The sequence below is a fragment of the Rhipicephalus sanguineus genome, chromosome 4 (assembly GCF_013339695.2).
Source record: "Rhipicephalus sanguineus isolate Rsan-2018 chromosome 4, BIME_Rsan_1.4, whole genome shotgun sequence".
Taxonomy (NCBI): Eukaryota; Metazoa; Arthropoda; class Arachnida; order Ixodida; family Ixodidae; genus Rhipicephalus; species Rhipicephalus sanguineus.
Genome location: NC_051179.1, coordinates 9,111,582 through 9,124,866, shown reverse-complemented (window position 1 = coordinate 9,124,866; position 13,285 = coordinate 9,111,582). Strand labels below are relative to the sequence as shown.

The 13,285-nt window shown below is 49.3% G+C and overlaps 1 protein-coding gene across 1 annotated transcript in view; it reads right to left on the bottom strand.

Moving 5' to 3' along the window:
* Window positions 1-6,640, bottom strand: part of LOC119389342 (solute carrier family 13 member 5) — a 41,187-nt gene extending 34,547 nt beyond the window's left edge. Inside the window, exons 1-2 of the mRNA XM_037656557.2 lie at window positions 6,584-6,640; window positions 5,244-5,362 (exon numbers count right to left, since the gene is read on the bottom strand). Of these exons, the coding sequence (XP_037512485.2) occupies window positions 5,244-5,362; window positions 6,584-6,640 (176 nt within the window). The remainder of the gene's footprint in view (window positions 1-5,243; window positions 5,363-6,583) is intronic.
* Between the last annotated feature and the right edge of the window lie 6,645 nt (window positions 6,641-13,285).

The following is a 13,285-nucleotide window of genomic DNA, read 5'->3' as shown; positions in this document are numbered from 1 at the left end:
TTTTTCTGAAAGCTGGGGGCTCGTCATTTCCCTATTAATAATGCTATGTCACGTTGATAGTACGCACGCTGTTCGTGAACTCGGAGTACAGGCTATGAGAACGGCGATAATGCAAGGAAAGACACGCGAGATAGATGTCAATTTTTGTTGCGGGAAAGAAAGAAGCCCAAAAGAGACCATTTGTTTATGGAGTGTTGCGTACCGCACGATAACGCGAATGGTTGCTAGTAAATTAAGGTATCCCAACTAATAATAGCAGTCACAGCGCCAGGGCCGCTTAACCTATAGCACGAGAAGCGGCCTTACCCATGCATCCAGTAACAAACATAGGGAGCGCGTCGTACACACAGCAAACCAAATAAAACAGGTATATAATTATGAACGTACAGAACATTGTGCTAACTCCACGTCGTAAACAGCGTCGTCCTTCATTAAACTTAGCGCAAAATAACACGGACAAAGTGAAGTGGTAACATACACAGCGCAGTGGTAACATCTGCGCTGTGTATGTTACCACTTCACTTTGTCCGTGTTATTTTGCGCTAAGTTTAATAATGGAATATTACCAACTCGCCCAGCAAAACGTCCTTCTGTCGTCCTTCACTTGCGAAATGCACGTCGCTCTGACGAGGGCGGCGTCGTCTGCTATCACTCGCTCCGCATCTGCTACATGGCTGAGCAGACGCTGACCTTTCACCAAATTGCTGCCACGCGGACAGAAGCGTGTGTACATCCTAACCGCGCGCGACGCGAAATTCTCAAAAACACGTGCAGAACGCGTGCAGCGTGCGAGCAAAGCAACGCGTTTTCGAGGCAGCTTGAAGGGGAGAGCGCAGGGGTACCACTCGAGTAACCAGTTTTCTCCCCACATTGACTGACAGCGCCCTAGGGTGCCTCGATGCGAGCGCCCTCCTAGGGTGAGGACAACCGCGTCGTCTGCTGGCGCAACCGCCATTTTCTTGCATGCGCCGGTCGCGGGGAGCGCCTCGATAGCGGTGGCTCCTGCTTGCAGTAGGCGCTTGCATTCTACTTTAGCTTCGATATTCATTCCTTTGCCAGAGTAGATGATAAGCGAGAGTGAACATTCAGTGACGCGTCCGCTAGTTCGAGAGGATTAGCGAAGGTATAGAGATTAATATTCTTTCTGTTATAATAAGAGTTGACAACGGCGGGCAACTGCTCGTCTTCGTAGTTGCACCGTCGCCGCGAGCTTTCTGTCGTCGCGCTCACATATGGACATAGCGGAAAGTAAGAGAAATATGCTAAAGTAGATAGCTGCTGTGTATATAAGTACGAATTTGCCCGGCATCCTTACTACCCTTGTCACTATTACGCGCCGCCTACACGATTACATGGTGGCAAACTGTGTCATGCACTAGGTAATCAAAACAAACACACGCGATGGAGTACAATCATTTAATACCGTTACGCATAATATATTATGGACAAGATGATTATGAACTGTGTGCTTAATTCCGTCGAGCTTTTTTTCTTCTCATGCGTATGTGCATATATATATAGATACAAAAAGGCCTTGCTGTTAAGGTAGACTAACACCAGCACAAGTTTTGCTTCCGTGACCTCCGGCATGTGTGGATGGTTTCTGACGTAAATGTATGCGTAGCCTCAGTCTTGTGTAGATGGCTACCAGCATGTTGCATATTCCTTCCTTATGTTCTGCGCAAGTACTCAGGCATGGCCGGTCTACCTTCGCAAGGTATTCTGTCAGAGAGCGTAGTGGCGACTTCATCGTGTCTACATTGTTTGTACACCACGCAATAACGCCCATGAAGTGCTCCTCATAGTTCTTCAGAGTGCGGATCACTTCCCTGCTCGGATAAATCAAGTTTCGTCCATCACTCACATATTCCTTGAGAACTGTCAAAGAAGCATATTCATTGCTGGCTGCACCAAGGAGGGCATCCTTGCACTGGGAACAGGTTACGGACTTCAAAACGCCTTTCAGGATGTAGCCTCCAAGATAGTACAAAATGCAGCATTCCGTTGCCGTCAGCTCCTCAATGAACAAAATCTCGGAGTCGTCTATTTCTTCATACAAATTTTCTGAGTGTTGCTTCTTCGCTTGAGAAAGGAGTTCGACGAGGTAGTCTCGATCATCAAGCTCATAGCTTGTTGTCCGCGGTGTATGTAGAAATGTAGCATTTGGCTTCCGCTTCTTCCATCCATCTGCCCGCTTTTGTTCAAAACAGCATTCTTCAAAGTGAGCCTGTACGGAAAATTGACGTTGTTAATATATGTGATTTGTTCCTTCGAGCTAGAATAACTGTCACAATAGCATAATAATTTTCCTGCACGACATAACGTATAAAATACCTTTATAAACAACACTGCGAAACACAAGCATAGCGCTTCACATGTTTTGAGCTCTCAGATTCACTCCTCACACTGCTATGTAGGCGCAAAGATAGGTAGTGAACAATTTCGTTAAAATAAGCGCGATGCGCCTCAGATAGCTACAACCTTTGTGGTTCAGAAAGATTGATCGTATTTTCCAAGCCTGTGCCTTAGTTCATTATATCAAGTGAAAAAAAAAGGAGCTGTAAATGCACCAGAGGTTCCATATGTTGGTTCCCGCTGTAAGAGGCTACGTTGCCACCAATCTGAACACATAAAATAGCAAGTCTGCGTCTTAGAAAGAGTGGTGCAGACACGCTGGCATATGGATTTCACACTGCTACAAATCAGGTACTCACATTGCATATACAGGTATGGTTCGTCGGCTGCCACTTGTCCCGCTTGATTTTAGCGGTCCATAGGAGCCGTCTTTTTGGGTGTCTGGGAAAGGAAAACATTCTGCAGCCATTTTTAGCGCTGTTACTGCATTGCGGAATGCAGCACCCAGGCATTCTGCGCAAAGACGGCGTGAAGAGTGGTGCTTTCCGTGTCGAGCGGGAGAGTCGGCGCGAGCGGAAAGCAAGAAAATGGCGTCGGAGCTCCCCGAGAACCGGTTGTGGCGGCAACTGCTCCGTCAAAGAGTGGCTCCACCCTAAGCGGGGGCGCGCGGGCATCAAGGCACCCTACAGCGCCCAGCACCGCAGCGCCTCCCACGGCGTGGGTCTCCCCTATGGCCTTCGCTTTCTCTCGCTCTGTCGCCAAAGCATTCTCCAGCTCTGCTATTCTCGTCATGAGCCCGCTCTGAACAGCCATAATTTTCGTTCAAAATTTCGACGCGTCCATAAGCTCGCCATCTGTCGACCAGTGTCGCCAACTGTCGACCAGTCCATAAGCTCGATCCGCTATGTTCAGCTGGGCGTGAAAACGAAACCAGTCGCATATCGCAGCCTTTCAGGTACTAGCCGCTGTTTTTTTTTTCATCTTCGTTCTGCGATGACTTCCCAATGCTTCGTGCGCTCTTCAGGCAACGAGGGAGCCGTGACAATGCCGGGAACAAGGTAACGCTAATTTTAAGTGACCACCTGAAGGAAGAAAAAGTACACCGACGCGAACTTGTTTCGTCAACAAGATCGGCACTGCGCTTTGGTTCGAAAATGACCGGCGCGCGCAAAAGTGCTCTTCAACCTCAGTTCTTATTTCTCCGTGCAATTTAGTTGCTCGCCTGCAACATAAGCTAGACTTGCAGAACAATGTTACGACATACGCATTTTAAAACAGACGGCCGACGTCGCACACGCGCGAGGGAGCATGATTGATTAACATTAGCTTGTCGGTGTTGCAGATGGACGAAAGCAATGATTTACGTATATAAACGTGTGTAAGCAGTGCCACAGAGGCTGCTGCGCGCGTACGCGGAATATCAGTGCCGCCACACGAGACTCGATCGGCGCAATGATCCGAATAGGCATTCCTTTGAAAGCTTCGCAAGGCAGTGTGCGCCGAAGTGCACATTCCGCATGCCGCGTCTGCCCTTCGCTTTACACCCCCTTATCCCTATACTTATCCCTTCGCTTTTATTTTTATTTCTTCGGTCAGCTCGCGCTGCGAACACGTCGTTGGAGCTAAGAGTTGCGGAGCCCATACAATAGATGGAGCTGTTTGTTCGGCAGACATAGAGCTACTGTATACGCTACCTTTAGGTAGCACAGTGGCGCGTCTGTCTTCCAAACGCCACCAGCAACCATTCGTTGCGGAGAAGCTGACGCCCGCGCCAATTTTTGTATTTCTTGATGCCGCCGCTGCAGCGAACTGGATTTACACTAGTCATTCAGAGTCAAGTTAATCACCGGTCTTCGACACGCCAAACATGTCGATCGGCGACACGGTAGGCATGTCGCCTGCAAAAACGGAGTGCGTTTTCGCCGCATAGCTGTGGTTACTAGCCAGATCTATGTGCAACTATAAAGGTGGCATATACAGAAACTCTAGGTAGATGTCAAATTGACAGGTGCACTGAAAATATGACAAAAGAAGAGGAAGACGTCGATCATGGCATGAAGGCTAGAAGACGACGAAAACGACGTCGAAGAGATAAGAAGAGAAGATGACGTGGGCAGGGGGCCCTGCGTGCATTCGAACGTCAGCGCGTGAGCTTGGGACGAGCGTCGCCGGCCTGTGTTCCGGGCTCTTCTTCGTTCTACGGCATCGCACCGTAGCCACCGCCTGTTCGAGGACACATCCACGGACCTGGACCTGGGACTACCAGCAACGCCCAGGACGCGCCATCGGCTGTTGACCCGAGCGCACCGACCTACGGCACCGCTCCGTAAACTTCGACCGAGCCAGTTTCTTTTCCCGGGAGACACTGGCCAGCTCAAGTACCTGCGACGCACAGGTCACTGAACTCCGAGCCTCCTAGCTTCAACCACGCCAGCTCGCGTTCCACACGAGGCGAAGCATGCGTCATCGACTTGTACGCCGACATTGACTAGTGACCAACGCAACGCCTCGACTCATCTCGCATCGGCACAGAACGCTGTGAGTTGATTAAGCGACGAACGCTTCATACGGTTTAGCGACTTGTATAATTTGTTTGTTGTACGTATGATAGCTTTGTTTAGTGCCGGTATACGTTTTATATGTTTGCAGTGGTTTGGGGTAACAATGTGTGTTTTTCTTTTGTGTGTAATTAATATAAGTGTGTCTAACGCTCTCGCCTCGTCCGTTCCTTCTGGCTGACTGTTGTCCGGAGATCCGTGACAGTAGATCACCGCACTTATCTTTCAACTGCAGGAGTGTGCTTAACTGGGCTGGTTGGTTGGTACCAACCAGCCTGCCAACTTGAACAAGCGCCCCGGGAATTTAGCGAGAGGCTCTTCCACAAGGACCTTCGGATCAGTCGGCTGAGTTCCTTTGGCTCCAGCTCTTGCCTTGGTTGCCAAAGAGAAGCCGCAGAGACGTGCAGCCTGGCCAAGACGTGGTCGTCATTGGAAACGATGTGGAAAACCTGTTAAGAAAGGGACCAAAATACTGCAAGCACCCAAAACTTGACGAGGTGGAAACGCTCGGCCTGGTTAGAGACACCGTGGGGCGTGCGAAGGAAGATGAAGTTGGGCGGCTTGTTCAGGAAGGAGTCGACTGCCTCCCACAAGATATAACGAAGACAGGACAACGCTCACGCTATGTGGTTTCTACGTTGCTTAAAGCCAACGCCAGGCTCCTTCAGGCTGATAAAGAGGGAGGTTTTGTGCTTATGCCGAAGGACGAATATGACTGAAAAGCTGAGGGGGCCATCTCGATGAACTTCAAAGGGATCTTTAGCGTCAACGCGACAAAAGCTAGAACGCAGGCAGCCAGGTTTTGTGACGAGGTGGGCCTTCCTGTCTTGACCAAGTCCGTGAATGCCGCACGTAACCTATGCCTTGACGTGTTCTTTTCTGTGAAGACCCACAAAGACGGTAACCCATTCAGAGCCATCGTCTCAGAACGTGGTTCTTGGCAGCGGTGCGTGCTTCTTTTCTGCAGTCGTCCTTAGATGTCCTCCCCATCGATGATCCGGGTGTCATCGCCAGCCCGAACAGTGTGTCTGGATGCTTTCAGACCGAGTGCCCGAAGCAAGCTTGTAGGTGGATTCTCGGTTGACGTGAAAGACTTGTTTTATTCCTTGCCCCGTAACCGTGTCTGTAATGAAGTGAGCGAATGTATCAATAAGTATGGGAACACAAAATTTCAAAATGTCTGCGAAATCCATGTGGACAAGTTCCTTGAACTTCTTACTTTTTACCTTCATTCAACCTTCACCAGCTTTAATGACTCCATTTACATTCAGCGGGATGGCGTGTGCATCCGTTCTAGTATTGCCCCCGTTCTTAGCAACCTTATGTTAGCAAGATTTGACAGAAGCCTCATGGCCCACCTTACGCAGACCAGAGTGGCCAAGGTTTTCCGTTTCGTGGACGACTTCCTTGTGCTTCACACGAGTGGGTCGTCAACACAGGATATTTTTGACGTATTTCAGAGTGAAATTAAGCCACCAATCCTTATGGTTGAGCAGCCCTCCGACAAAAAGATAAGATTTTTAGACCTTGAGCTGTCGTTTAACACTGACCATGTGTGCTGGCAATATAAACCCCGCTCGAAGAAAGCAAACCTACCCTTCACGTCAGCGCACTCTAAACTTGTAAAGAGGGGTATTGCCGTATCCTGCCTAAAAGCGTCTCTGACCCACTCGTGCCACCTCCAGGTGGCTGGTAGATTCGAGCACCAGCTGCAACGTCTCAGCCATGCTGTTTATCCCCAAGCGCGGCTGGTGTCTGTTGCCGAAAGGCTTTTGGTGAGCTTGACAAGGGGAGGGGCAATACGCGACCAAGAGGATCCAAGGCCTCGTGCAGGTACGGCGGTTATACCCTATGTTCACGAAGTTTCGCACAGACTGAAAAAAAAATTGGACCATCTCCCCGAAGGGAACGCTGATGGAATGCGAAGCAGCAGCGTTGCGCACGGGTGGCGTCACGGGTTGAACGGCGCTAACGCGGATGCTGCGGCGAGCGCTGGAAGATTCGTTTGAAGCGAAACTCGGTGTAGCGTTTACTGGTGTAAACGTTTGTTTGAAACGCAGACACGGGAGGCAAGCGGGCGTTGGAGCCGGCAGCTGCGGCGCTCCGGCGGGTGAGGGAGAGAGTGGCGTACGCGCACACCTGCAAGGGAAGCGTGCGAGGGGTGCGTGACGTCAACGGCCAGCTGGGGCATGACCTACTTGACACCGCTCCAACACCTGCGCCGAGGGAAGCGCGTTGCCTCACGTTTGTGCGGACGGACGGACAGCGTTACACAGGCTAGTCAAAGAGCTGCTACGCATCTAAAAGGTTGCTGGTAAGACTGGTGTAGGCGTTGTATTTAGTGCAAACTTGCAGCGCTGTGGAGATAAGTGAACAAAGGTGGCAAGAAAGATATGCGTGAGAAAAAGCACACAAAGCACTTTGTCGAATGCAGGAAAGCTGTAGTGTGCAAGATTTCATTTACGCGCGGAAGTTGCTACATCGGCCAAACCGGCCGACGTTTCAACGACCGGTTACGAAAGCATGCGTACTCGCTTAACAGATCTGTGCCCAGTCATTTAGCCCAGCACTGCAAAGCATGTGGCTGTAAGCCAATTTTTGAGCGGTGCACCGTTTTGGATTCGTACAATCAGCAAAGAACACGTGAGATTAGTGAAGCACACCATATCCATGCACACGGATATGCTTGCGTAAGTGTTCCATCAATTTATCTACACAACTGTGAAATCAATTACTTGTCCATAACGTGACAGCCTCTTTTGCCGACGCATCTGATATGATGACTTCTTACCCCTCTTTGCGCATTGCGCAGTTACTCTGTTTTTGTTGTTTTAACACGAAAGTGTTTTATGCCGGGGTCCACCAAGACTTCAGTGACGTAATTCCGTCACGGAAATGACGTCGAAAAATTATACACAATCAGATGGCAAAGACAAAAAGGTACCGTCAGCGTGCATCGAACCCACGACCGCTCGGTCCGCAACAACAGATGCCGGGCACGCTATCCACTGCGCCACGGTCACAGACTCTGGAGGCTTTACGAATGCGCCTTTTATATCTACCACTCTCCCGGTCGGCTGGGTGGTGTTGACCTCTGGGAGTGGTAAGGTAAAGTAATTCGTCATTGCTGTGGCCTCCGCGACTAGCACCTGCAACGCGTTACGCGTCCGTCCCATTCGGCGCGTTTTCAAAAGAATTTCAATTTTGTCAATGCCTTAACACACCGCGGGGTGGCGACCTTTGTCCAAGCGTCGTAAAAGCGTCGGCCTCGCTCAGCATCACGCTAACACAAACCAAAAAAAATTGGCCGCGTATCTGCGTGCTTCGCTGCAAATGTCGTGTAAAGACGATAGAAGAGGCGCTGTGTGAGATATGGACGCCATCTGGCAATACGTCGGGAAACATGAGTGCTGTGTTGCGTGCTGGTAGTCCCGGCGCAGCAGCAGGCGAAGACTGGCGGTGACCAACGCGACCGGCGGGGACGCCAGCCAGCCCGAAAACGCGGTTTGGCGAGAAGCGCTGAAGCAGAGAAACGTCCGCACTCAGCGAGTACTCTCCACACACTCTTTTATTTACACGTCGCCTGGGTAAAACAGGAACGCCAGAGCGGCGCCCACAACCGGCAGCCTGAAGGCCGCCCACAACGCTGCTTTTTCATTTTTTAAATATTTTTTTTTCACCTTCTTGGCCTTCTCAAAACTAAAGTTTTTCAACATCAACCCATGGCATTCGTACAGTGCAATACAGAACCGAAACCGAAACACAACAATGAGCTCGTGCGAAGGGCACGGAGGAAGGCAAATTTCAGCGCAGTCGCATTTTCAGCTTTGTTGAAACAGCGCTCACTAGACGACGACGAAGTAAAAGAAGGCACAGGACAGGCAGCGCCTGTCCTGTGCCTTCTTTTACTTCGTCGTCGTCTAGTGAGCGCTGTTTCAACAAATATGAACGCATACCAACTCGCTCAAGCTTCCATTCTTATGCATTTTCAGCGCAGCTTAAGAAACTAGGGTCCTTAAAATTACGTATGTATGCATTTTCTATTAAAGGAACACGCCACCTAATACTTACCTAGTGATGTTGCACCTCAGATATGCATGATATTTAATTTATGATCGACAACGTTCACAAGTATGAACAGCCATACCAGTTCAAGACGGCTGGCCCTTGGGCAAGTGGTTCAACTTTGGCCGAGTGGCTGAATCGAGGGACGTGCCGACAAACAGAAAGACAGACAGACCAAAATTTCTGCGTTTAAGTTCCCCAAGAAAGACTATCGTCTTTAAAAATCACAGCATATCCACGGAGTGAATGATGATGAGTGGGCGAAGCTGCGGAGGTTCATCGGTAAACCGTGAATCTTCCGTGAATTCTGCCCAGTACATCATCACCGACGTGGGATCGGGCGCGTTTATACTAAAGGTTCGATGAGTTATGACGACTTGCAGCTCACTTTTATTTTACATGTACGCTGTGAATTTTCATTGTTTAGAAAACCATTGCTTTAGAAAACATCTGGCGTCTTTCGTTAAGCAGCTGGCGTCTTTTCGTTTTGCTTTAGAAACATCTGGCGTTCTTTCGTTTTGCTTTTACAAAACATCTGGCGTCTTTCGTTGGTTTATTTCATCAATCAACGGCGTTTTGAACAAAATCTTTATTGTTTAATCACGCACAGGAGAAATCTCACCAGGCACTACCTTGGAGGCAAACAATGGCTGCTAATGGGAATGAGAGACAGAAGAAGTCGGTTTTTAGCTAACACTTACACTTCTACTTCTACTAACGTTTCCTACTGGAACATGCCAATGGCTGCTAATGGGGAATGAGAGACAGAAGAATTCGGCTTTTAGTTAACGCGCACGCTGCGAATTTTTTATTGTTCAACAACGCACAGGAAAAATCTCCCGCCGGCACCACCTTGGAGGTCAAGATCTGGTACTAGCGTTACGACTGGTTACGCACTACTACGAGGGACGAACCGGTGCCGCCTTAAGGAGTTTCGCCCCTAAAATAGCTCTGCGACGCGCGCCTGCCTCACCTGGCTGTAACACCGCGTTCCATGCTGACGCGCTCGCCCCGAGAAATATCGCAACCGGGCTACCGGGGCGGCACGACGCGCTTTGCGTTTCCCTCTAGTCCGGCGGTGGTGTTCAATCACATTTTAACATGCCGCGGGATGGCGACCAAGTTCTACGTCCAATATGCGACGCTCTTCAGTCTATCACACCTCGTTCTCTGATTACGCTTCCACCGTTAACTACTACAGCTACCACAAGGGTTTGTTTAATCATTTAACATGGACGTTAGTCGTCGGGATGGAGATGTACCACCAATCATCAAAGTGGCTGCATCCACGTTAAACGGCGCCATTAACTGCCAGACATCAATATACATTGTGCAAACTCTCTTATATAAATGTACAGTAAGCATTCAGTTACTTCTGTAAGGGCGCGCTTTACTTTCGTGTTATTTTTCGGCGCATTGCTTCCGTATATATGGCATATCCAAGCAATAAACCAGTGGCTGTTAGTCCAGCGGTTGTTTCTGTCGTTCTTCTTCGTCCCGTGTTCAGCGCTGTTTGTTCACGTCTTAACCTTTCCACTGATCGCGGGCCCTCGTCCCCTCGTACACTGGGCGCAATGGCGCACGGTAATGCAACGCCGCCGTGGGATTTTAAAAAGATATGCCAATGAGTGGACACGCATAGCGTTCAAGAAAACCAGAACGACAATACTAAATCCGCGCGATAGATTACGGCCACGACGCATTATAAACAACCAGTGTGCAGTAAAAGAGCATTACGTACTCGGGCCGCTCTCCTTGTGTAGATTTGAAATGCACGATCAGTATTTTTGTTTGGTTTGCGGCGCACCGCTCATGCACATGTCCATGCCTTGTTTCTTTCGAAAAAGACTGACACATGCCATCGTGAAAAGTGTAGAGATACCTGTGGCTAAAGAAGTGAGCCGAGGACAGCACAGCGTTGCACAGAATATGCGAGAATATGTGCGCCGAAAATTGAATATCACGTTTAGTTTATTTGCCGCGTATAGTGCGCCTGCGGAGTGTTTCACAATGTTTGTACTTTCTTGTATACCTACTAGCATCCTACAATATCGGGGAGTTATTAGAGTGACTTGTATAAACGATTACAAAAATTTCGCGCTGGCACTAAGCGCTAGAACTTGTTTTCGAGTGCGGACATATATGTTGCAAAAAGCTGAATCCCTTCACCCAACATCGCCGTGGTCGGGTCGCATACCGATTTCAGAAGGACGATAGCTCCTTTGTTTCGTGTGTGTCGTAAAACAGACTTTTCTCAACAACGTTTGTGTTGATGTTCCTTTGCGCATGCGATCAAAGCAGGTTCTTGCCTGATGTCGATTCCAATGTAGCCCGCCGGCACGCACATCACGAGGGCCAACACAGCACCGTGCACGATAAGAGCGCCCGCCAATCTGCGACGACCGAGGAGCTTTCAGTCGCCCCTCAACGCATGCACAGCATATTTACTCACGATGGCGTGCCGAGCGCTTTCAGCTTGGTGAACGCATTTTGCACTGCAGCTGAGTGCTCCGTGTTGCTGTCATCCGGCTCACTGCAAGACACACACTTTTAGTTACCTCAAGACACAGCATATTGTCAAAAGAAAGAAAAACGCCATTGATTGATTTACCTCATTTTCGGAACTAACTGGCGCAGTCGCTGCATTGTAGACTTGAGGCTCATCACAAATGTGGGATAAAGATGCTTCGGAATGAAGATCGATTCTAAAATATTGAAATGCTTCACAGCGACCACAGCACTTTGTTAATGCAATGTAGTTCGTTAGGTGCGCGTCTATTTAAGACTTTCAGCTTAACGTGAATAAAATGTTTGTAACTTTGCTAAATATTACTCGCATTACTTACTCGCCTATTGCGATTAATAATTGTTCGGGTAAGCTACAGAGACAGGACTGGTCTCAAGCACCGTTACTAGACTAGTAACGTTGGGTCTCAAGCATTCTTTTTTTCGTGAGGCAACTCATGCGGTCACCGCGTGTTGAAACATAACCGTCGCACAAAATCTCTGTATATCAGAATTGGCGTCCAGATTTCAGTCGTTCTGGAGATGAGTATATCGACATGTTTCTCGAATCCTGACGCCCTTCAGAAATGATCCATACATGAGACATGGGAAATTCGCTCTTTCAAATGGCAGCGTTAGATGACATTTTGTTAGCCCTCATCCCTTCCCCCAAGCTTTAGCCTTCTTCACTTACCCGGCCCTTGCAGGAATAAATTTCGTGACCGCGGCCCTCTAGCTGAGGGAGTTTGAGAGCCCTGGCGTAAGCTAACGGAACGTAAGGAGCAAGATATGGAAGGATGGACCCAAGCTCGGCCAGAGGGCGCTGCGGCGCACACGTTTCGCCACCTTTCTGACGAAAACCGGTCGCTTGTATAGGCCTCCCAAGCTCGGCCAGGGGGCGCTGCGTCGCACGCGTTTCGCCGCCTTTCTTGCGAAAACCGGTCGCTCCTGTCCCCACACCAGCCTTTTGACTGCGCTGTCTCCGCACGTTCAGGCACCCTGCACGCGCTGTTCTCTGCTCGCCGTGCACGTGCAGCTTCACGTGTCGCTTGCTCTGAAGGTTTAGAAAGATCCCAGAGATGGAAAAAAACGTTTTAACGGTGGGAATCTTACCAGAGGAGGACGGTTGATCGACCACCTTTTCGGGACCGAGCAGGTCGTCAAGGGCGATGCTGTTTGTGCGAGCGCTACGTGCGTGCAGATGTTGAACGGGCACATTTCTTTGACATGAGTAGGGAGGTGACTGCGCGAGTTCTGTAATTATGTTACCGGTAAAACGCACATTCGTTGCGGCAGTCGTATATACTCGGAGCTGTCAGCAACCATCCAGCACGCTTTCGCGTGCGTTTTCTATTGATAACTTTTCAATTGCTTGGATGCCAAGTTTGTCGTGCGGCTTTAAGTTTATTATGAGCTCAGTGTGAAGAGCATAAATTTACATCTGCCCTGTTGAGTCACTGGCTGCATCGCAATGCGCAGTGTTCAGTTTCGTGGGAGTTTCACTTTTGCCGAGGTTTGCATCGAATGATAACAACGTCGGATCGCAAGTTTAATGTCGCCTTGGATTTTTTTAGAGCTCCCTTTGACAGCATAATGATATACGCAAACAAAAAAATAAATAAATATTTCATGCCCACTTCGACGATGCATGTTTCTTGCAGAGGCGTGTTTCATTTCGAACAATATCGACGCCTGATCACGCACCGTGTTCGCTTATTCGAATGTCGCTTTGGTTGTTTCGACAGCTCGCTTGGTCAGCATCATACTATACAGGGGCGTAGCCAAGGGGGGGGGGTTCAAAC